The sequence below is a fragment of the Ovis aries genome, chromosome 17, assembly GCF_016772045.2.
Source record: "Ovis aries strain OAR_USU_Benz2616 breed Rambouillet chromosome 17, ARS-UI_Ramb_v3.0, whole genome shotgun sequence".
Taxonomy (NCBI): domain Eukaryota; kingdom Metazoa; phylum Chordata; class Mammalia; order Artiodactyla; family Bovidae; genus Ovis; species Ovis aries.
The window spans coordinates 30024578-30047128 of NC_056070.1; the positions used below are offsets into that span (position 1 = coordinate 30024578).

Consider the following 22551-nt stretch of genomic DNA (forward strand, 5'->3'; position numbering starts at 1 on the left):
CTCCGTAGAGGCCGAGCCGGGCCGCGCATGCGTGATAGGCGCCTTATCCCGCCCGCCTCTGCACGAGGACCGGAAGTGTTTCGGCGTCCTGCAGCTTGGCCGGAAGTGTTGGCAGTTCGGCTTTTGGGAGACCAACTCCAGACGGATAAAAAAGGTAACTTCGAATATGGTCATTTACTCACTTCAGGGTGTGAAAAGGTCCAGCTTTCAATTCCGTAAAGGACTTAAAACAATTTTTAAATTCCAAATACTTAAAGTTGACGGGACAGCTTGTTGTTAGTCTTTTCCGACTTTTACAACTCATTAACTTAAGCAGCCGTTTACAGCTCAATTCCTCCTTACTCCAGTGTTTCATAACTGATATGAGTGGACGCCGTACTTTAAGAACATGGACTCCTTTATTTGTTTTGGTAAATTTCTATTAATTACAATGCTATTTGTGTAATAACTCATGTTTAAGAGCTCTTACACGCGTGTGATAATGTATGTCGACTTAAATGCAAAACGTATGAGTTACGAGTTAAGTTTTACTTGAGGCAAAATGAGGTTAATAGGCGGGGAGACAGCATTTCAGATAGCTCTGAGAAAATTGCTACAGAGGCAGGAGGGGAAGGTTAGTCTATATATGTGATTTTGGTGAAGGGGGAGTACATTGCAGTCAAGCACATATTTTTTGCATAATGTTTCTGCTAGTCTCCTGTTACCTCTACAAGTATTTTAAGTCATGTGCAGCTGCAGCTGCTGATTTTCAACACTCGTGAAAGGAGTTTAGGGTGGAGGGCAGAAGTGAGGGACTCTGTGCTCTGTAGAAAGCTGGCAGAACAGGTTTTCCAAATAGATACTTTCAGGAGCCGATTTTATGAGCCCAATTCTTATACCTCCTTATATCTAGAAAAACACTAGAATCCTTATGGTGAAGACTGTTTCTCCTAACTAGCAAAAAGCTTCTTTGTGGTCTGAGCCACCAGGGAAGCCCCAAGAAGGAAATGGAAACCCACTCCAATATTCTTGCTTGGAAAATCCCTTGGATAGAGGAGCCTGGTGGGCTACAGTCTACGGTGTTGCAGAGATTCTGACACGACTGAAAGTGACTTAGCATGCATGCATAATCATGCAGAATCCACCCTTCACCTTAGAACTCTTTTGGTGTTGTATACATTTTATGGGTTTGAAAAAATGTATAATGACATGTATCCATCATTATAGAATTTTCACTGCCCTAAAAATCCTCTGTACTCCTCCTGTTCACCTCTCCCACCCCCAGTGCTACCTGCTAAGTCGCTTCAGTCGTGTCAGACTCTTTGTGTTACACTGGGCTGCAGCTGGCCAAGCTCCTCTGACCATGGCATTCTCTAGGCAATAATACTGGAGTGGGTTATCGTTCCCCCCTCCAGAAGGTCTTCCCAACCCAGGGATCGAATCCATGTCTCTTAACATCTCCTGCATTGGCAGGTGAGTTCTTTACCTGTAGCGCCTGCGAGGAGAAGGCAATGGCAACCCACTCCAGTACTCTTGCCTGGAAAATCCCATGGACGGAGGAGCCTGGTGGGCTACAGTCCATGGGGTCTCGAGTTGGACACGACTGAGTGACTTCACTTTTACTTTTCACTTTCATGCATTGGAGAAGGAAATGGCAACCCACTCCAGTGTTCTTGCCTGGAGAATCCCAGGGACAGGGGAGCCTGGTAGGCTGCTGTCTATGGGGTCGGACAGAATCGGACACGACTGAAGTGACTTAGCAGCAGCAGCAGCGCCTGGGAAGCCCCACTAATTTTTTACTCTCTCCATAGTTTTGAATTTTCCAAAATGTTGAATAGTTGGAATCGTATGGGATGTAGCCATTAAAAGACTAGCTTTTAACTTAGGAAATATGCATTTAAGTTTCCTCCATACCTTTTCATGGTGTGTTAGCTCACTTGTTTCAGTGCTAAATAATGTTCTACTGGGGCTTCCCACATGGCTCAGCGGAAAAGAACCGCCTGTAATGCAGGAGAGACAGGAGACGTGGTTCGATTCCTGGGTCTGAAAGATTCCATGAAGAAGGAAATGGCAACCCACTCCAGTATTCTTCCATGAAAATCCCATGGACAGAGGAGCCTGGTGGGCTACAGTCCGTGGGTCACAAAAAGAGTCGAAGGTGACTTAGTGACTAAACAATAATAATGTTACATTGTCTGGGTATATTACAGTTTATTTATCCAGTTACCTGTTGAAGGACATTTTAGTTGCTTCCCAGTTTTGGCAGTCATATGTGAAACTGCTATAAATGTCCTCTTGCGGGATTTTCTAGCTACACATTTTCAACTCCTTTCAGTATATACCAAGGAAAGCAATTTCTGGAGCATATTGTAAGAGTATGTTTTAGTTTTCTAAGAAACTTACAGACTATCTTCCAAAGTGGTTGTACCATTTTTCATTCCCACCAGCAATGAATTAGGGTTCCTGTTGTTCCACATCCTCACCAGCATTTGACCTATTATCATGGTTCTGGATTGTAGATGTGTGTAGTTGTATAGCTGTGTAGTTGTATCTTGTGTTCACTTGCATTTCGCTAATGCTGTATATTGTAGGGCATCTTGTCATATGGTTATTTGCTGTCTGTATGTATATCTTTGGTGAGGTATCAGTTGAACTCAGACTTATTTTTTTTAATTGGGTTGTTTGTTTTCTTATTGTTGAGTTTTAAGAGTTCTTTGTATTTTTAAAAATTCCTTAGTTAATTTGCCTGGCTGCCCTGGGTCTTCATTGCCGTGTGCTTGCTTTCTCTCGTTGTGGCAGATGGGAGCTACTCTTGGTTGTGGTCCTCAAGTGTTTCCTTGCAGTGACTTCTCTTGCTGCGGAGCACAGGCTCTCAGCTCATGGGCTTCCGTAGTTGCAGCTCTCAGCTCTAGAGTTTGGGCTCGATAGTTGCGGTGTGTGGGCTTAGTTGCCCCACTGTTTGTGGGATCTTCCTGTACCAGGGATTGAACCCACGTCCCCTGTAACAGCAGGCAGATTCTCATCCACTGTGTTACCAGGGAAGTCCCAAGAGTTCTTTGTATTTTGGATAACAGTCTTTTAGCAGTGTTGGGTTTGCAGCGTCTTCCCAGTCTGTGGCTTATCGTTCCTGATGATGTCTTTCTTTTAAAAAAAAAATAATTTTATTTACTTATTTTTGGCTGTGCTGGGGCTTCATTGCTGCGCGGGTTTATCCCTGGTTGCTGCAAGTGGGGCTGTTCTCTAGTTTCAGCGCTCAGGTTTCTCGCTGCAGCGCCTTCTCTCGCGGCTGAATACGGGCTCTAGGGTGCGCAGGCTTCAGCGGGTGCGGCGCATGGGCTCCATGGAGAAAAGGCTCGATAATTGTGGCGCATGGGCTTGGTTGTTCTGTGCCATGTGGGATCTTCCTGGACTAGGAATCGAACCCATGTCTCCTGCATTGCCAGGCAGATTCTTTACCACTGAGCCACTAGGGAGACCTGATGATGTTTTTTGAAGAGCAATTTTTCATTTCTTAAAGAAGTCCAGCTTATCAATTAATTTTTTCATGGATTGTGGCGTGGTGTCATATTTAAAAAGGCATTGTCATTCCCAAGATAATCTTAATTTTTTTTCCTGTGTTATCTTCTAGGAGTTTTATAGCTGTACTCTTAGGTTTATAGTCCATTTTGAGTTAGTCTTTGCATGTGGACATCAGAGACATGACTGAGCGCGCACAGAGAGACACGCCCCCCCCCCCCCAGTTGTTTTATCACCCAGTTGTTGAGATGACTGTCTTTTGCTTCATCCTGTTGCCTTTGTTATCCTTTGTCAATGATTATTGGCTGTATTTCTTTGGGTCTGTTTCCGGCCTCTCTCTTTTTTGTCATTGATCTACTTATCTGTTCTTTCATTAATATCATACTGTTTCTAAATTGCTGTAGATTTATAGTAACCCTTAATTGTCTAGCAGTATCCTCCTCCAACTTTGTTCTCCTTCAGTATTCCATTGGCTATTCTGGACCTTTTGTCTCTCTGGTATACAGTTTAGATCAGCTTATTGATAGCCATAAAATAACTTGCTGGGATTTTGATTGGGATTGCATTGAATCTGTAGATCAAAGTTAGAAAAAAACTGACATCTTGACAGTATTGAGTCTTCCTGTCTGTCATCATGGACTATCTCTCCATTAATCTAGTTGTTCTTTGATTTCTTTCATGAGAGATTTGTGGTATTCGTCATATGAATCTTGTACATATTTGTTAGATTTATACCTTAAGTATTTCATTTTGGGGGTTCCTGCTGTAAATCACATTGTACTTTTCGTTTCAAATTGCACTTGTTCATTGCTGGTATATAGGAAAGCAGTTGACTAATTAACCATGTATCCTGCAACCTTGCTATAATCCCTTACTAGTTTCAGGAAGCTTTTTTGTTGTTGTTGATTTGCTTGGTTTCCTAAATAGGTGATAGTATCATTTGCAAACAAAGACAGTTTTATGTCTTCTTTCCAAACTTGCACACCTTTTATTTCATTGTCTTGTTTTATAATAGTTAGTACTTCCAGCATGATGTTGACAAGAGGAGACATACTTGCCTTGTTTCTGATATCAACAGAAAGGCTTCTAGTTTCTCACCATTAAGTGTGATGTTAGCTGTCAGTTTTTTTTTTAATAGATGGTCTTTATTGAGTTAATGGAAGATTTCCTGTACTGCTAGTGAGAGTTTTTATCATCAATGGATGTTAGATTTTGTCAAAAACTTTCTCTGCATCTACTGATATCATCATGTAATTTTTCTGTTTTCACCTGCTAATGTGGTGGATTACATTAATTTTTGAGTATCGAACCAGCTTTGTATACCTGCGATAAATCTCAGGAATTGGTCCATTTCAGCTAAGTTATCAAATTTGTGGGCATAGAATTGTTCAAAGTATTTTTTTATTATCTTGTTCATGTCCATGAGATCTATATTGATAACCTACCTCTCTCTCATTTCCAATATTGGTAACTTGTAACCTTTTTTTCTTAGTTAGCCTGAGTAGAGTCTTATGAATTTTATTGATCTTTTCAAAGAACTAGGTTTTGGTTTTGTTGATTTTTCTCCATTGATTTCCTGTTTTAAATTGCATTGATTTCTCTATTATTGTTTCTTTTCTTCTGCTTACTTTTGATTTAATTTGCTCTTTTTTCCCCCCTAGTTTCCTAAGAGAGAAGCTTAGATGAATTTTATGTGTGTGTATGTATCTGTTTATATGTTTATTTTGTTTTTTCTTTTCCATTGTGGTTAGTCGGGATATTTAATACAGTTTCCTGTGCTACACCATAGGACCTTGTTGTTTATCCATTCTATATATAGAGATTTGCATCTGCTAGTCCGAAAGGCCCAATCCATCATTTCCACCCTCACTCTCCCCCTTCAGAAACAAGTCTTCTCATGTCTGTGAGTTTGTGTTTTGTAGGTAAGCACATTTGTGTCATATTTTAGATTCCACATATAAGCAATATCATATGGTATTTGTCTTTTTCTGGCTTACTTCACTTGGTATGGTAATCTCTAGGTTCATCTATGTTGTTGCAAATGGTATTATTTCATCCTTTTTTATGGCTGAGTAATTTTCCGTTGTATGTGTATACCATATCTTTTTTATCCATTCATCTGTTGATGGATATTTAGGTTGTTCTCTTGTCTTGCCTATTGTAAATAAGTGCTGCTATGAATATTGGGGTGCATGTATCTGTTCAGATTAGAGTTTTGTCCAAATACGTGCCTCTAAGTGGGTTGCTAGTCATATAGCAACTCTACTTTTGGCTTTTTGAGGAACCTCCATAGTGGCTGCACCAATTTATACTCCCATCAACAGTGTAGGAAGGTTCTCTCTTCTCCACAACCTCTCCAGCATTTGTTATTTGTAGACTTTTTACTGATGGTCATTCTGACTGATCTTAAGTGGAACCTCATTGTTGTTTTGGTTTGCATTTCTTTAATAATTAGTGATGTTGAACATTTTTATCATGTGCCTTTTGGCCATCTGTATGTCTTCTTTGGAGAAATGTCTATTTAGGTCTTCTCCCTATTTTTATTGCATTGTTTTGTTACTGAGTTGAATGAGCTGTTTACATATTTGGGATAGTAAGCCCTTATTGCATCATTTTCAAATATTTTTCTCCCATTTTGTAGTTTGTTTTGTTTTATGGTTTCCTTTGCTGTGCAAGAGCTTATAAGTTTGGTTAGGTCCCATTTGTTTAGTTTTGCTTTTATTTCTATTGCCTTGGTAGACTGATCTAGAAAACATTGGTATGATTTATATCAGAGAATGTTTTGCTGTGTTCTCCTATAGGATTTTTATGGTGTTGTGTCTTATATTTTAAGTCTTTAAACCATTTTGAGTTTATTTTGCATATGATGTGAGGGAGTGTTCTAATTTCCTTGATTTACATGAGGTTGCCCAGCTTTCCCAACACCACTTGCTGAAGAGACTGTTTTCTCTCCATTGTATATTCTTGCCTACTTTGTTGTAGATTAATTGACTGTAGTGTTTATTTCTGGGCTCTCTATTTTGTTCCACTGATTCATTTGGTCTTTTTTTTGTGCTAATACCCTTCTGTTTGATGACAGTAGCTCATTGTAGTATTGTCTGAAGTCTGGGATGGTTATGCCTCTTGCTTTGTTCTTTTTCCTCAAGATTGATTTGTCAATTCTGGGTCCTTTATGGTTCCATATATAAACTAGAGGATTATTTATTCTAGTTCTGTGAAAAATATAATGGGTATTTTGATAGGATCACTTTAAATCTGTAGATTGCTTTGGGTAGCACAGTGGTTGTAACAATATTAATTCTTCCAAATCACAAGCATGGGGTGCCTTCTATTTCCTTAAATCATCTTCAATTTCCTTCCTCAGTGTTTTATATTGTTCTCAGCATATGGATCTTTTACCTCCTTGATCAGGTTTGTTCCAAAGTATTTTATTTTATTTTTTGATGCCATTTTAAAAGGGCTTTTTTTTTTTCTGCTTTCCCTTTATGTTATTTCATTGTTTGTGTAAAGCAATGCAGCCGATTTCTGTATTTTAATCTTGTATCCTGCTACCTTGCTAAATTCATTTATGGGTTCTAGTAGTTTTTGTATAGTCTTTAGGGTTTTCTGTATTTTAGTATCAACCATTTACGTATAATGATAATCTTATCTCTTCGCTTCAGTTTGGATACCTTTTCTTTTTCTTTTTTTAATTGCTGTGGCGAGGACTATGTTAAACAGAACTGATGGGAGTGGGTATCCTTGTCTTGCTCCAGAATTTAGCAAGGAAGGGTTTCAGGTTTTCACCATTGAGTGTTATGCTGGCTGTGGGTTTGTCATAAATGGTTTTTATTATGTTAAGAGATGTTCCCACTGTGCCCACTCTGGTAGGAATTTTTTATCATAACTGGATGTTGAATTTTGTTAAATGCTTTTTCTGCATCTGTTGAGATGACTGTGGTTTTTGTCTTTTCTTTTGATGTGGTATATCACACCGAGGGATTTGCATGTATTGAACCACTTTGTGACTCTGGGATGAATCTCACTTGGTCATGGTTTGTAATCTTTTTTATGTGTATGTGTTGTTGGATTCAGTTTGCTAATATTTTGTTGTGGATTTTTGCATCTATATTCATGAAAGATACGGCCCTGTAATTTTCGTTTGTGGTAGTACTTTTGTCTGGTGTTGACTTCCCTGAGGGCTCATACGATAAAGTAGGGGTTTATCTGCTTTACACAGATGGAGAAACTAAGACTAAGGGAGATTAAGTAAATGTTTTGTTTAACTCCAAAGTCTATTTCAGTGGTATCAGAAATTTTCAACTTTTGTTTTTGTTGCTGCTGAATACTAAAAGTTTAATGACAATCCCCAAAAGCAAAGCAGTGCTAGTGAGTTCCCAAAAGTCATCCTGTCAGGTTCCTAACTGTCCTTTCCCAAAGCCATTCCTGACTCTTTAATTCTTCACAGATCACATTTGGGAAACCACTGAATGTCAACTGCACTTTTTCAGCTTAAAAGTACCTGGGTGTGGTTGACTGGTTGATGTCTCCTTTTATAGGAAGATTCCTAACCTGGGGACTTTGCCTAGCCACTTAAAGACAGACTCCCTTTTTAACTCAAGATATAGAAAGAAGTACACCTTCCTTGTCTGCAGGGTTTTCAGAATTCTCCAGCACTAGGTTGCTTTCCCAGATCTCACTTGAATTTGTATGTGATACATTATTATTTTGAAAATATCTGTCATCCCCTCGTAGGTAATCAGTGGTAACTTTGAAAGGGTCCCTTCCCTACCTTCCTACTTTTGTACAAGTGTGTGTGTGTGTATATGTGTGTGTGTATATATATATATATTTTTCCTATTAAAGAAATGGGATTATATGTACTGCAACTTGTATTTTTAACTCCCAGTGTGTCAATATTATTACTCGATAGCCATATATGAATTAAACTTACAATTTTACATACTATGGACATACCAAAAGCCTGATATTTTCATATAAGAACTTGTGACATTGGTTACTGGAAGCCTAAGGCCTTTATTTTTGGTTACTGTCACCCACTTGTTTTTCCCTAGAGGATTCTGAATGAGGCTTTTGGATGTTCTTGGGGCCTAGCTAGCTGTTTGCAACACAAGACTGATGACCCCAGGAATGGGGGTGCTGACCTACCTTCCATGGTCCAAAGTGCAGGATGCCTTCCTTTCAGGCACTTTCCAGTGTTCCTTCCACTGGAGGGACCCACTGTCCCCTCCATACCTATTCTTTTTTTCTTTTTAAAATTTTTATTTAACCTAAATACATATTTTTTTATATATATATATATTAGATTCTACATAGAATGTGGTGGTTTTCTTTCTCTGACTTACTGACTTGCTTTACTTAGCATAATGCCCTCTGAGTCCACGTTACAAATTTGTGTAAGATTTTTTTTTTCTTTTTTATCTCTGGATAATACTATATATCAGAGAAGGCAATGGCACCCCACTCCAGTACTCTTGACTGGGAAATCCCATGGACAGAGGAGCCTGGTAGGCTGCAGTCCATGGGGTCGCTAAGAGTCAGACACGACTGAGCAACTTCACTTTCATGCATTGGAAAAGGAAATGGCAACCCACTCCATTGTTTTTGCCTGGAGAATCCCAGGGACGGGGGAGCCTGGTGGGCTGCCGTCTATGGGGTCACACAGAGTCAGACACGACTGACGCGACTTAGCAGCAATACTATATATGCAGAATACATCTTAAATTATCCATCAGTGGACACTTAGGTTGTTTCCAAACAGTACTGCAGTGAACAGTGTTGTTCAGTTGTGCGTTAGTGTCCGACTTTTTGCGACCCCATGGACTGCAGCACACCAGACTTCCCTGTCCTTCACCATCTCCCAGAGCTTGCTCAAACTCATGTCCATTGAGTCAGTGATGCCATCCAACCATCTCATCCTGTCATCCCCTTCTCCTCCTGCCTGAAACCTCTCCCACCTTCAGGGTCTTTTCCCATGAGTCGGCTCTTCGTATCAGGTGGCCAGAGAATTGGAGCTTCAGGTTTAGCACTGAGAGGGGTGCATGTATATTTTTGACTTAGTGTTTTTATTTGGATAAATATCCTGAAATGGAATTGATAGTGCTTTTTTTTTTTTTTTTTAGGAAACTCCATACTATTTTCCATGGTAGTTGCACCAATTTATATTCCCAACAACACACGAGTCCTTTTTCTCTACATCCTCACCAACGCTTTTTAAAAAAATTTTAATTGGATAATTGCTTTAAGAATTTTTTCTATCAAATCTCAACATGAATCAGCCATCAGTTCAGTTCAGTCGCTCAGTCGTGTCAGACTCTTTGTGACCCCATGAATCGCAGCACGCCAGGTCTCCCTGTATACATATATTCCCTCCCTCTTAAACCTCCCTCCCGTCTCCCTCCCCATCACATCCCTCTAGGTTGATACAGAGCCCTTGTTTGAGTTCCCTGAGACACACAGAACTTGATGACAGCTGTTCTGAGAAGTATGATGAAGTGGTACCACATTGTGGGTGTTTGGGTTTTTTTAGGTTTCTTTTTTTAAAATGGAAATATAATTGCTTTCCAGCAATTATGTTTGTGTTAGTTTACACATTTCCCCTCCTCCTTGAGCCTCCCTCCGGCCTCACTTTCCATCCCACCCCACGAGGTCATTCACAGGGCACTGAGCTGAGCTTCCTGGGCTGTCTACGGCAGCTTCCCACTAGCTATTTCACCCATGGTAGTGTATATACGTCAGAACAGCTGTAAATCCGTCCCACCCTCTCCTCCCCATGTGTGTCTGCAAGTCTGTTCTCTATTCCTGCCCTGCAGATAAGTTCATCAGTACTGTTTTTCTAGATTCTCCTTATACACGATAATATACAGTATTTGTTTTCCTCTGAGTGACTTCACTCTGTAAGGTCCAGCCATGTCTCTGCTAATGGCACGATTTTGTTCCTTTTTGTGGCGGAATAATATTCCACTGCATACATGTACCACATCCATTCATCTATCGATGGACATTTAGGTTAATTCCGTCTCCTGGCTACTGTAAACAGTGCTGTAATAATGAACACTGGGGAACGTGTCCCTTCTTGAATTACAGTTTTCTCAAAGTATATGCCCAGTTGTGGGATTGCTGTATGTGGGTCATAAGGTAGTGTTGGGGCTTCCCTGGTGGCTCAGATGGTAAAGAATCTGCCTGCAATGCAGAAGATCTGGGTTTGATCCCTGGGTCAGGAAAATCCCCTGGAGAATGGAATGGCTACCCCCTCCAGTATTCTTGCCTGGAAAATTCCATGGACAAAAGGATCCAGCGGGTGGCAAAGAGTCAGACACAACTGAGTGACTAAGCACATTACATCATTATGTTTAAGAAGTATCCTTGTAAATACTACATATAGTTCTTAAACTGCTAAGTTTATGGTACTTGCATTCCCATAGTTACTGATATATAATTTCTCTTTGTTCTCTTTGCCTACAACAGGGTTAATTTTCTTTACTACAAATTATTTACTCTTTTATTTTCTGCTTATTTTTGGCCATGCCGGGTCTTTGTTGCTGCATGGGTTTTTTCTCTAGGTGGGGGCTACCCTCTGGTTGCGGTGTACAAGCTTCTCGTTGCTGCGGAGCATAGGTTCTGGGGGCACGCAGGCTCAGTGGTTGCCAGCTCCTGGGTCCTAGAGCACAGGCTTAGCTGCTCTGCAGCATGTGGGATCTTCTGGACCAGGGATCTAACCTGTGTCTCCTGCATTGGCAAGCAGAGTCTTCACAACTTAGCCACCAGGGAAGCCCTTTTTATTTACTCTTAATTTAACCTGAATCTTAAATGTCTAAAACCAGTACACAAATCCTTTTCAGGGAGATTGACCAGGAAATCAAATGCTGCTTGATACAACTGGCTTCGAATTGCCTTTTGGCATTTGCAGGATGCATGAACCAACTTGAATCTATCTTTATTTCTTTAGGAGGGAGGGATTGAGGATAAAATATTAGGAATTACAGTCGACAGACATTCCTTCTTCACCTCTGGAAGGTTATCAACTCTTTGTTCATCACTAGGGATTGTGGGTTAAAAAAGCAAAATCCTCTCCAGTTATCCTGAAAATCAGGGTAAGATGAACAGGTATAAACTGCCAGTTGTTCAGCCTTCTAAATTTTGAAAGTATTTATTTGTACTTATATTGGAAAGTTTAAAGTTCGTGGAGGTATACGTATTTTCTGTGGATTAAGGATTTATTATCCTTTGTATTCTCACAAGTTGGTTCAAGCACTAGAAGATTAAGCATCAAATGCTGAAACGTAGACCAGGAAACGCAAGCATGCTGTTTCACCTGGAATAGCATTTCTCAAAAAAAGGTTAAGAGAAATTCGTGCAGGGAGCTCCTCTTTATGTACTGGAAATCTCTATAAAAGTTTTCTAGTTCATTTATTTCTAGATTTTCTTTTCCAATACAAAGTTATTCTGTGACAACACTTCCAGTAGTTTTCAGAATAAACATCATTGGAAGGTTTAAAAAGTTTGCCAGTTTACTCAACCCTCATTGCCAAGCAAAGTATATAAATGGCTCTGAAAACCTGTCCCCAAACCACCAAGTCACTGAAGTTCAATATGTGAACATTAAGCCTCTGCTGTGCAAAACTCATGGTGCAAAAGTAAGTTTACACTACGTCTTGACAGTGTGCACTTTACTATTAGTGAACAAATAGCAACTGATAAATGCACTTTGTCAGTTATTCACTAATATGATGCCATTTTACATACACAGAAAATGTTTTATATACTCTGATTCTGCATATGTAAACATTTTATGGCTATGCTTTGTAAACAAAAATTGTATACCACCTATATAGGGGTTACATATAAGAATGTTATCAATTTTAATATCATAAACCATTCTCATGATTGCTCATTGAAGCTAAAGGTCTGGTACATGCAAAACCCAGTTTGTTACGATTTTCGGCATTGCACTGGTCACTGTTTGTGCCAACAATAAACTGGGAAATTGAGAAATCAAATGTAGTAGTTTTCTTTAAAAAAACAATTGTCAGCTAGTAGGAACTGAACTACCAGAAGGTATTTTATACTAATGACTGGAGTCGGAGTCACTATGTATATAAATTATTTTAATAATGGTTGGAGAAAAGAAAAATAACGTGGATACCATATTAGTACTAAACAATTCAGTAGCTTCATTAAAAAATTGCTTCTGTATTAAACAACAGTGGCTTCATCCAGCCAAATACAATTTTTTTTTTTTACTTTTACTGTGAGTCTCCTTTCAAGACACTAAGCCATTAAAGTATTTCAGGGAAAAAAACCACAACGCTTTAAAGCTTCCTTTACTTAGATCTCCATTTCTAATTACATTTTTACATCTACATTCTGTGTGGGCCCATATGATTTCAAGAGCATGTTTAAACTCAAGTCCATGGAGGCAAAAAATTTAAAAAAAAAAACAAAAACACCCAAGGAAGATGCATGACACATGTATGTATGTAATCAGAAAGCAGCAAAAAATTGAAGGTGTCTAATCTTTAACAACTATTTTGAATTTCTGACCCTTTTGTTACATTGATACTTGGATTAAAAATGAAGGACGCTGGTTACTTATAATACACAGTACTCACAAAATTGACTTATTTTAGTCCAGAACTACTTAAAAGTATTCAAGGCCAGAATATGAAAAACCCATTAAGCCAATATTAAATTTTAGAGGTATTACATATGGAAACTTACAACATGGCTTTTTAAGTATGAATTTTAAAATAAAAAAATTCTTAACAGTAAGATTTGGTTTTAAAGTAAAAAGACAGCTAATAAAATCAGTTATCAAGCAAAGTGATAGGAAAACTATTTTTTAAATACATGAAATAAAAGACTTGAATAATCTAATATAAAGCAAAATATAATAGAAATAAAATGATTATGTAATAGACTGAATGAGAGAATAAATAAAACAGGAAGGACTAAGGTAATTCCTACTTACTTTAGTTGTCTTATAGTATATAAACGTATATAAGACAACTAAAGTATGTAAAACATTTTGAAATTCACGAATCTCGTTATAGAATGAGTAATCAATCCACTTCCCTAATACTCACCATGTGACCTAGGACATGATAGTAAATTAGAGATCCCAAAGATCATGCCAGTAATGTTTTTGTCAATATGCATTTTGACCTGCATGACAGACTAAATCAAATGTTCATGATTCAATTATTAATTGTCTTTGACTTGAAAGCTCCAAGTTATTTAATAATGTATTTTTAATATGTGCTTTTTCTTTTTAATGCTTACTCTAATAATATGCTAGAGGTCTGGACGGTGACCAGATCCTAGAGATCTGGAAGGTGAAAGAGCCATTACCACCTGCTGACCACTGGCATAGATATTTAGTGGGGTTTTTTCCCTTCTAAGCAGTTACTAATATTAAACTTAGACATCTGGTTATGTTAGAAACAACCAGAGTTGTTCGTTTTCGGAAACATGAGTATATGGAAGAATGTTAATTTAGTTTACTTTTTATTAAGAGATGTGAAAGATAAAGCTTTTGTTTTGGTTAAAGACTTGGTTGGTTTTGATCTGCATTAAATCTTTTTTTATCAAAAGAAAAGATGAAGGAAATAATTTTAAGATTAATTTTAAAGCTTTGTTTTTTTGATCAAGAAGTCTGGATCTTCTGAAACTAAGATTAAATATTTAGTTTGATAAATGATAGTTGGAGGATAATAAAACATTAGAATCAAACTTTATAAGCATTCCCTACACCTGTGTCATTGGAAAAGTCATCAGTGGCTGACTTTAATCAATATCATCAGATTTTAAATACTGATAATAGTTAGATATACGTCTCATTAAGTTTTATAGAATCAAATACCACAAAACAAATTACGCTTAAAACTTGGAAGTCTAACCACAAAATAACATTTCCTTTAGAATTGAATTTTTTTGTTGTAAATCTCTAAAAGTTGAGAAAGATGAAGTTAGATTTTGTATAAATCTATGATATGTACAATTAATAACAAGGCTTCAATTGTTGTGGACTACCAATACCAGCTGTTAAAATGAAATCCTAAGGGTAATATTTATAGGGTTAGTATTACAGTTCAAATTTATGCAAATGGAGGGATGGTTGTTAAATCTATTTTGGGTTAGTTGATCTTAAACATACTTTTTCAAAACAGTTGAAGATGTACTAATTTGGATAAAATATTTTCACAGTCACTTTATGATAATGATAATTGATTTCCCAAATTCATTTTAAAGACTTCTAGCTAGGAAACTGACCCCCCCCCCCCCAAAGTCTAAGAAATTTGTACTTCTTAAGTTTAATTTTTACCTTTTTAAAATTGAGATGATCTTTTATTCCAGTAGCCTAATTCTTTGGTGTGCTGTTTGTAGTTATTTTAAAACTTAAGTATTCTGTACATAGCTAAGGAATTAAAACATTGCAAACTTTATATTATTTAACAATCTTTGTTTTTAAAGTCACTATGATTGGTTATTAGGAGTTGACTTCTGAAACCAAGTAACTTATATTTTTCCATAGAGTTGAAGTGTATTACTTTATTAATTATCCTAGATATTTCCTACATATTTAGTTTTTATTTGCATATTACTATAGGAAAATATCCTATTTTGCTATATATTTTTAAAAAATAGATCTTTAATTTTTTGTCTAGCACTTCATACTTCATACAGATTAAAATTAAACTGAGCCCATACCATCTACCCAAAACTAGATTCAGTAGAACATTTTCTCTTTTATTAATGTATTCAATAAACAACTAATTATAAGGTTAAGGGCTTTTGAAAATCATTTAAGTTGAATAAATGGGTAAGAAAAGTATACACATTATTTTTGGATATATTTAACTTATAAATGAAGTGGTACATAACTACAGGAACTAGAATATAATTCTGATTAAAACAGAGAACTATATAAGCTAGTAAGGAACTGAAAATGTCAGGATGTACTAGACAGTTCAGATGCAGAAAGGGTTGTTCTTACATACTCGTTAGAGGTATAGCTCCTGACAAAGTGGGTAGAGATTTTCTTAAGAGAAAGCAATAAACTCCTTACACGTACTTTATTCCCTTTCATAACTCTGATGCTGTTACTGAAGTGAACCTATATATACCAACGTAGAAATGAAAAGTATGTTTCATCGTTGCTAATGGATATGATTATTTCATTAGTTTGAAGACAAAAAATATATTGGGTGTATATGATTTTTTAATGCAAAAAAGGGACATCTCCTTCCTCTGAAAGGATGAATAAAAATCCCAGCAAAATGCACTGTTCTATACTCTCCTTTCAGTGCAGACTACATTGTAGAAACAAAATCTCTCTTAGAGAACTAGTTGTGAGTAGTGACTATCCCTAAAGATATTGAACTCTCAATTTTTACTACTTAAGGAAAGTCAATATTAATTCTTAATATAAAGATGTAGTTTTGGGAAAAACTGAGCTTCTCAAAATTTTAACATAGGTCAATCTAGTTGATTGGCATTAAGAATACAAGTACCCATGCATTCTCTGTTTCTTTTCTTTGTAGGTTGAACAGTCTGCCTCCCATACTGAAAATTTCAAGCTTTTGGACAGAACTGAACAGTGTGAACAAGTCTGGTGATGAAGCTCAAGAATCTTAGTTTCACAGTCCCTTGTCCCATATAAATATATGAAGCACCAAAACTGGAGCCCAGGTCTGAACAGGTTATATAACAGCAAGAACTATAATTTAATCACATATCATATTACACTATGGAACATTCTGTATTTGCCTGTTGATATGTAACATAGTTTATTACAAGCATTATTTCCTAAGACGTGGTTTAAGTGCTTCTTTTCAAGTATTACCGCTTATAGTGTTATATGTTAACAGTAAATCACTGATAAATGTATATAATGCAATACACATTGTGCCATTTCTCCCTACCCTGTGTTAACAGATTAACAAAATGAACTAAGAAAACAAACTATTTAAAACTAAAAACAAAGGCTATCAACATCACAGATGCTTGTCTGAGTAAGTCAACAGCATTTCCCCCTTAACATGAAGGTATTTTCATCAAAAATGCTTCATCGTTTTTAGGTTAGCATTACTTTAGCAGCAGCTGGTCTTCAGGACAAGTAGATCAGAAGTTTCAAGTGCAAAAGACACTGAATTACTCTGAGAAACATCAATCCACATGACTAATGAAAAGAAGCAAACTGCTGGTGTCACCTTAACATAAAATTGTGCATTTTCCCCTTCAGTGTGTGGTTTAGTCCATTTATATGATGACAAAGTTTTGGAGTTCTCATGGCACAACACTGATATGGACTAGTTTGTCAAGGAACCTATTTGTTTTTAATGTTTAAATTATAACAGTACAATAACTACAAAAAGGTCAGTGCCTTGGTGGCTTTAAACCCCATCAGTTTCAATGTTTTTAAAAATAATGATGCAATTAAATCTATGCTTCTGCAACAATAGTGCAATACAGTACCCTTTCCTGAATAAAGGAGCTGAGGTTTATCCATGTAGAAGCTTTAAGTAAGGTAGATTGTTGCCAACTACTTATCAGTCTTGCATGTTTGACATAAAATAGATTAGGAAAGCTTAAACTGATTTGTTAATCTATATTCAGCTAAAGCTTCACATAAGCAGCAATGGAAATGAACGTAAGTGCACTCAGTATAAAACACTTTTCAAAACTACTCCAAAAAACAAATGACAGAAAGTGGTTAAGAGCAACGAAACATCTGTTGTGTGTACCAGATGTAAAAGAAGAAGAACGGACTCTGGTTACTTGCACTATTTGAACTACGTGAAGGTAAAGTTAGGACTTAGTCCACTTCCATCTCTCCGGAAGATTTAGTATGCTGCGAGTTGTCTTTTGTTGAATCTGGTTTAGTTTCAGCCCCACTCTGTCCATCCATTGGTCCATTGTGTTCACTATTATCCTTTGCCTTGTCTTCAGCAGCCTCTACTTTCGGTTTGGGCTTATAAATGATGGGGTTACAGAAATTATCCAGTTCCTAAAAGCATGAAGAAAATTGATTAAACATATTATGTAACAAGTTACCACTAACTTTCTGAAGTTCACATATACTTTGTAAATTTCCACATAATTCCACATTGCTGAATAGCTGTTAGCTCAGCTAGATAACCAGCTAATTCTTAAAATACCTTAATGAATTATTTACCTTCTTGGCTAGTGTATGTCAGTGGTTTAAGATACTATTCAGTCTTTGATATAATAATACATTCTGTATTGTTACTAAATTTCTTCCTCATAATTTATTTTGGCCATGACACATGGCATTCAGAACCCCTGACCAGGGACTGAACTTGGGGGTCCTTGGCAGTGAGGGTACAGAGTTTAACCACTGGAATGCCAGGGAATTCCTAGGAATGATTTTTAATTCATTCCTTTAAATTAGGCCTAAAGCTCTGTTATGAGAAGTATGTCACATAGCACCTATTTCATAAGTTAAAATTTCTCAAAATTACTTGAAAACTACTTTAATAAATGGAATTATATAAATGTATACACTAACTTTACTTTTGGAAAACAGAGCAGCTTTTTCTGTTGAAGGAAAAATAAGCCATGGAAGTAAATTCAACTTAATAATCATTTCAAAGATATTTTCTATATCCTTGGTTTTTCTGCACAGAAATAAAGACCATTTCAGTAACGCTACTGAAACACTTTATATTCTTTCAAGACCAGTGTCATAAAATTGGGTGGAGTGGGAAAATAGGAGGTAACATCCTGGGGGAATGTTTCTGTGGCAAACTGTTCCTGTCACACTCTGCCTTTCACCTGATTAGGAGTAAATTATAATATATTCTTTGTAAAACTTTCTCAAAAAGGAAAATACTCTTACTGCTTTATTACTAAAAAAAAAAAAATTACCAGTTTGGCACAGAACTCAACATCACTAATCATCAGAAAAATGCAAATCAAAATCACAATATGTCTCATACCTGTCAGAATGACTGTCATCAAAAAGAACACAAATAACATTTTGGTAAGGATATGGAGAAAAGGGAACTCTATGTACGTTTCTGGTGGAAATGTAAATTGGTATAGCCATTATAGAAAACAGTATGGAGGTTCCTAAAATAGCTAAAAGTTGAGTTACTATATGATCTACTTCTCAGTATCCAGAAATAAATGAAAATACTAATTTGAAAACATACATGCACACCAGCGTTCCAAGCAGCAGCATTTACAATAGCCAACATGTGGAAGCAACCTAAGTGTCCATGAACAGATGAACAAAGATGTAGCGTATGTACACAATGGAATAAAAAGAATGAAGAATGAAAACTTGCTGTCTGCAGCAGCACTGATGTTACTGGAGGGTATTATGCTTACAGAGAGACAAATACTGTATCTTTACACGTGTACACTTACACGTGTAATCTAAAAAATAAATGAATGTACCAGTAACAGAAAAAAAGACTCAGATACAAAGAATAAACTAGAGGTCACCAGTGGGGAGAGGGATAAGGGTACAGGATTAAGGTCACCAGTGAGGGGCAAGATAAGGGTACAGGATTAAGAGATACAAACTAATATGTATAAAAGAAACTACAAGGATATACTGTATAACAATATAGTCAATATTTTAGAATAACTAAATGAAGTAAAATCTGTAAAAATATTGAATCACTGTATATACACTTACAATGCTGTCAATCAAATATACTCCAATTAAAAAAACCCCAAACCTGTTTTTGTTTTTAAAATTAATACCTATGAGCATACTGAACCTGATTTTTAAAAAATCACCTGATATTCCATCTCCTCTGGTGGTAATGGTGTCGTTGCTAAGCTGTGTCTGACTCTTGCTACCCCATGGACTGTAGCCTGCTAGGCTCCTCTGTCCATAGGATTTCCAGGCAGTGGAGTGGTTTAACTTTTCCTTCTCTAGGGGATTTTCCCAACCTAGCAATTGAACCCTGGTCTCTTGCACTGCAGGCAGATTCTTTACCCACTAAGCTACCATCTCCCCTAGATTAACATTATCAGCCTTTTGGTGAACATCCTTCTAGATATATGTCCATGCATACATGTATCCAAACATACAAATCTTAATGAACATGCTAATTTACAGTGAGATAAGTTTATAAGACTCTGAGGTGCTTTTTCATGCATCATGTATAAATCTTTATATTTCAATAGATTTACTGGGCTTCCCTGATGGTCTAATAGCTAAGAATCCATTTGCCAGTGCAGGGGACACAAGTTCAACCCCTGGTCTGGGAGGATCATATATTTTTTAGACATGCTGCAAAGCATCTGAGCTTGTGTACCATGACTGTTGAGCCCGTGCTCCTGAGCCCACAAGCCAGGGTAACTAACTAAGCCCATGCACTGCAACCGCGGGAGCCTGTGCTCTGCAGCGAGAGAAGCCATTGCAGCGAGAAGCCCACGCGCCAGAAGAGGGGCCCCTGCTCACCCCAGCTAGGGGAAAGCCCATGCACAGCAGCCAAGACCCAATGCAGCCACAATTAAATCTGCAAGAAAATACATTTCTCTCTATTAAATACTATGTTTACCTATTATTATGTGTTGTATATGCATCAGTTTAATTTCTTATTGATAGGTATTTAGGTTGCTGCCAGTTTTTTGGTATCATAAGCAGGGGTTTATATATTTATGCAATAGTCAAATTAAGATGAATTCCTAGAATTGTTATTTCTGCATTAAAGGTAAACTCATTTTAAATTTCTATACATATTCTGAAATGATTTCCCAGGAAAAAGCAGTAACAAACGTAACCAAATTGCTCAGGGTAAGGTGTCCATTTCTTCACACCCTTGGCAATTATGGCAAAGATTGTAAATGTAAACAAATAACCAAATCGGAGAAAAGAGATTTGCATTTCTTAGATTAGTAACAAAGATGAATATCTTTTCAAGTTTTTTAGACATGTATTTCTTTGTCAGCTGTTTTTCCAATGTCTTATTTTTCTACTTAGATGCTGATCTTTATTATAAAGTTTATCCCCATGTTTTTCATGATGTTTTCTTTAACTTTCGACATTTTCAGTAGTAACAGTTTTTAAAATGGAAAGTTTATCTTGGAAGTAAGATTTTACCATGAAATTTTATACATTTCAAACTGTCAAAAACAAGCATATACTGTGGTTTTAGAATGGAGATTCAAAAGTGTTATCTACCTAGAAAAATCAGACAATCTATAGTTGTTGGCATTATTTTATTGCTTTATTTTACACTTCTAAAAGCTGCTCTGTGTGTGAGACTAATTAAATCAAGAAACATGATCCACCTAGAATCTTTTTTACCCCCCACATTAAAAAGTAGCCTCAAATTCCTATTTCTCTGTTTTTCTGTAAGTTGATTACTTCTCAGAGTAATTAAAAAATTTTAGTGACTGAATCCATTATAAAACAGAAGTTTATAGTTTCTTACCTTTGACTTTGCAACTATTTCTGAAACTTTCACCACAGGATCTTGAGTGAGACTTAGTTTGTTCTGTGCGTTCATCTTACTGTTCAGCCAACTCATGGCTTCACTGATATATTTTTCAACCTTTTCAATTTCAGCAGGATCCAAATGATCGTATCTTTCATCCTATTGGGGGGAAAAACTTAATGAGAGGTTTTTCAATAAGCACCAACTTACTGGTAATTCCTGCTTAAAAGATTTAGACTCTTATTGAGTGTGTATCTCACACGTACTCATGTGAAGAAGCCATTTACAAATTACATAGAACTGAAGAAACTGAAAAATCAGTATGCCTTTTTAAGAGGAAAGGCCTTCTGAAGAAGTCAGGTTTGGAAAGGAATGACTTGTGAAGAATATTAAAACTGAAAAGAAGTCTTTAGTCAAGAAAGAAGCTGCATGGAATTAAATCTGTCAAGGAGTAAAATGAAATAAGGTAAGTAGGCACAAGCAAGCTAGACAGAAAATTCTGACTCTACAGCAGACTGATTAAGTTGTTGATAAGGAGAAATGAAAAATAAAATTGTCTGAAAAAGACACCTGTAGCTGTCACATGTAGAAGACAATCTAAGAAGTCATGATTTAGACTGGTGGTCTCAAACCAGAAAGAAGCGACGGTGCAACATACAGAAGGAGGATCTCCTCCCCATCCATCTGTCTACATACTTTTAAAAAATCTCTAGCCTGAACATCTTCCCTGAAGAACTCCCAACTCAAATTCTTATTTATAAAGTCTGAAACAACTTACCTGTGTTTCAAATTCACGATTCCCTCCCTATACCTACTCTTCCAAGTTTTGTCCATCTCAGTAATTAACAACTTTATCCTTTCAGGCCAAAAATCCTTAATTATTTTGACTCCTCTTTCTGTTTTATCTACATAAAATTTATCAGCTCTGCCTTCAAAATATATGCAGCAGAATTCCAGCCACTTCTTCCCCTTCCACTCTCCAGGCATAGGGTTCTGTCACTTCTTGCTTGTGCTATTCTAATGATTTAACTAGTCTCTCTGCTTTAGACTTAAATCATGCTGCTCCTATGTTCAGAAGCCTCCAATGGACTCCTATCTCAGAGTAAAAATCAAGCTTTTATAATGGCCCCTGGGCCTTTCATGATCTGGGAACTAATAACCCTACCCCTACAGCTTTGAGTCCCCTTGGCTTCCTTGCTGTTACTCCAACACTTGCTCTCCTTGAGGAATTGCTTCCTGTCCCCATCCCCCACTTTTTTTAGAACATTTTTCTTATAATTATCATACATCTTGACCCCTCCCCTCAGCTCTAATTCTCCCCTCAAATGATGTCATCTTATTAGTCTGCCTTTCTGACAAACCTCCACCTCTGGCAGTCCCTTACTTTTCCCACAGCTCTTAGCACCATCTGACTTCACTAACCCATTACTGTCTATCTTTTTGTTTGATGCTGTAGTTTTTGTTTGATGTTGAAGAGAGCGTGGAACATAATAAACTCATAATTCTTGAGCATAAGTGAAGTCTTGCCTTGCTCTGAATAATAGTTTAAAGCATCTTCAGGAAGCTTTTGACAGCATGGCGAACACTAGGTTGTAATAATAATAAACAGACCCTCCAATACCAGATTTGAAATATT

The 22551-nt window shown here is 37.0% G+C and overlaps 1 protein-coding gene and 1 long non-coding RNA gene across 2 annotated transcripts in view; one reads left to right on the forward strand and one right to left on the reverse strand.

Moving 5' to 3' along the window:
* The first annotated feature begins 71 nt into the window (after nt 1-71).
* On the forward strand, nt 72-16306 carry LOC105602786 (uncharacterized). Its single transcript, XR_001021536.4, has 2 exons — nt 72-154; nt 16038-16306. It is a non-coding gene; the product is annotated as an uncharacterized LOC105602786 (long non-coding RNA).
* The window catches only part of HSPA4L (heat shock protein family A (Hsp70) member 4 like), a 57468-nt gene continuing 47504 nt past the window's right edge, over nt 12588-22551 (reverse strand). Inside the window, exons 19-20 of the mRNA XM_012097511.5 lie at nt 20913-21074; nt 12588-17503 (exon numbers count right to left, since the gene is read on the reverse strand). Coding sequence (XP_011952901.3) covers nt 17312-17503; nt 20913-21074 — 354 coding nt within the window. The 3' untranslated portion in view covers nt 12588-17311. The remainder of the gene's footprint in view (nt 17504-20912; nt 21075-22551) is intronic.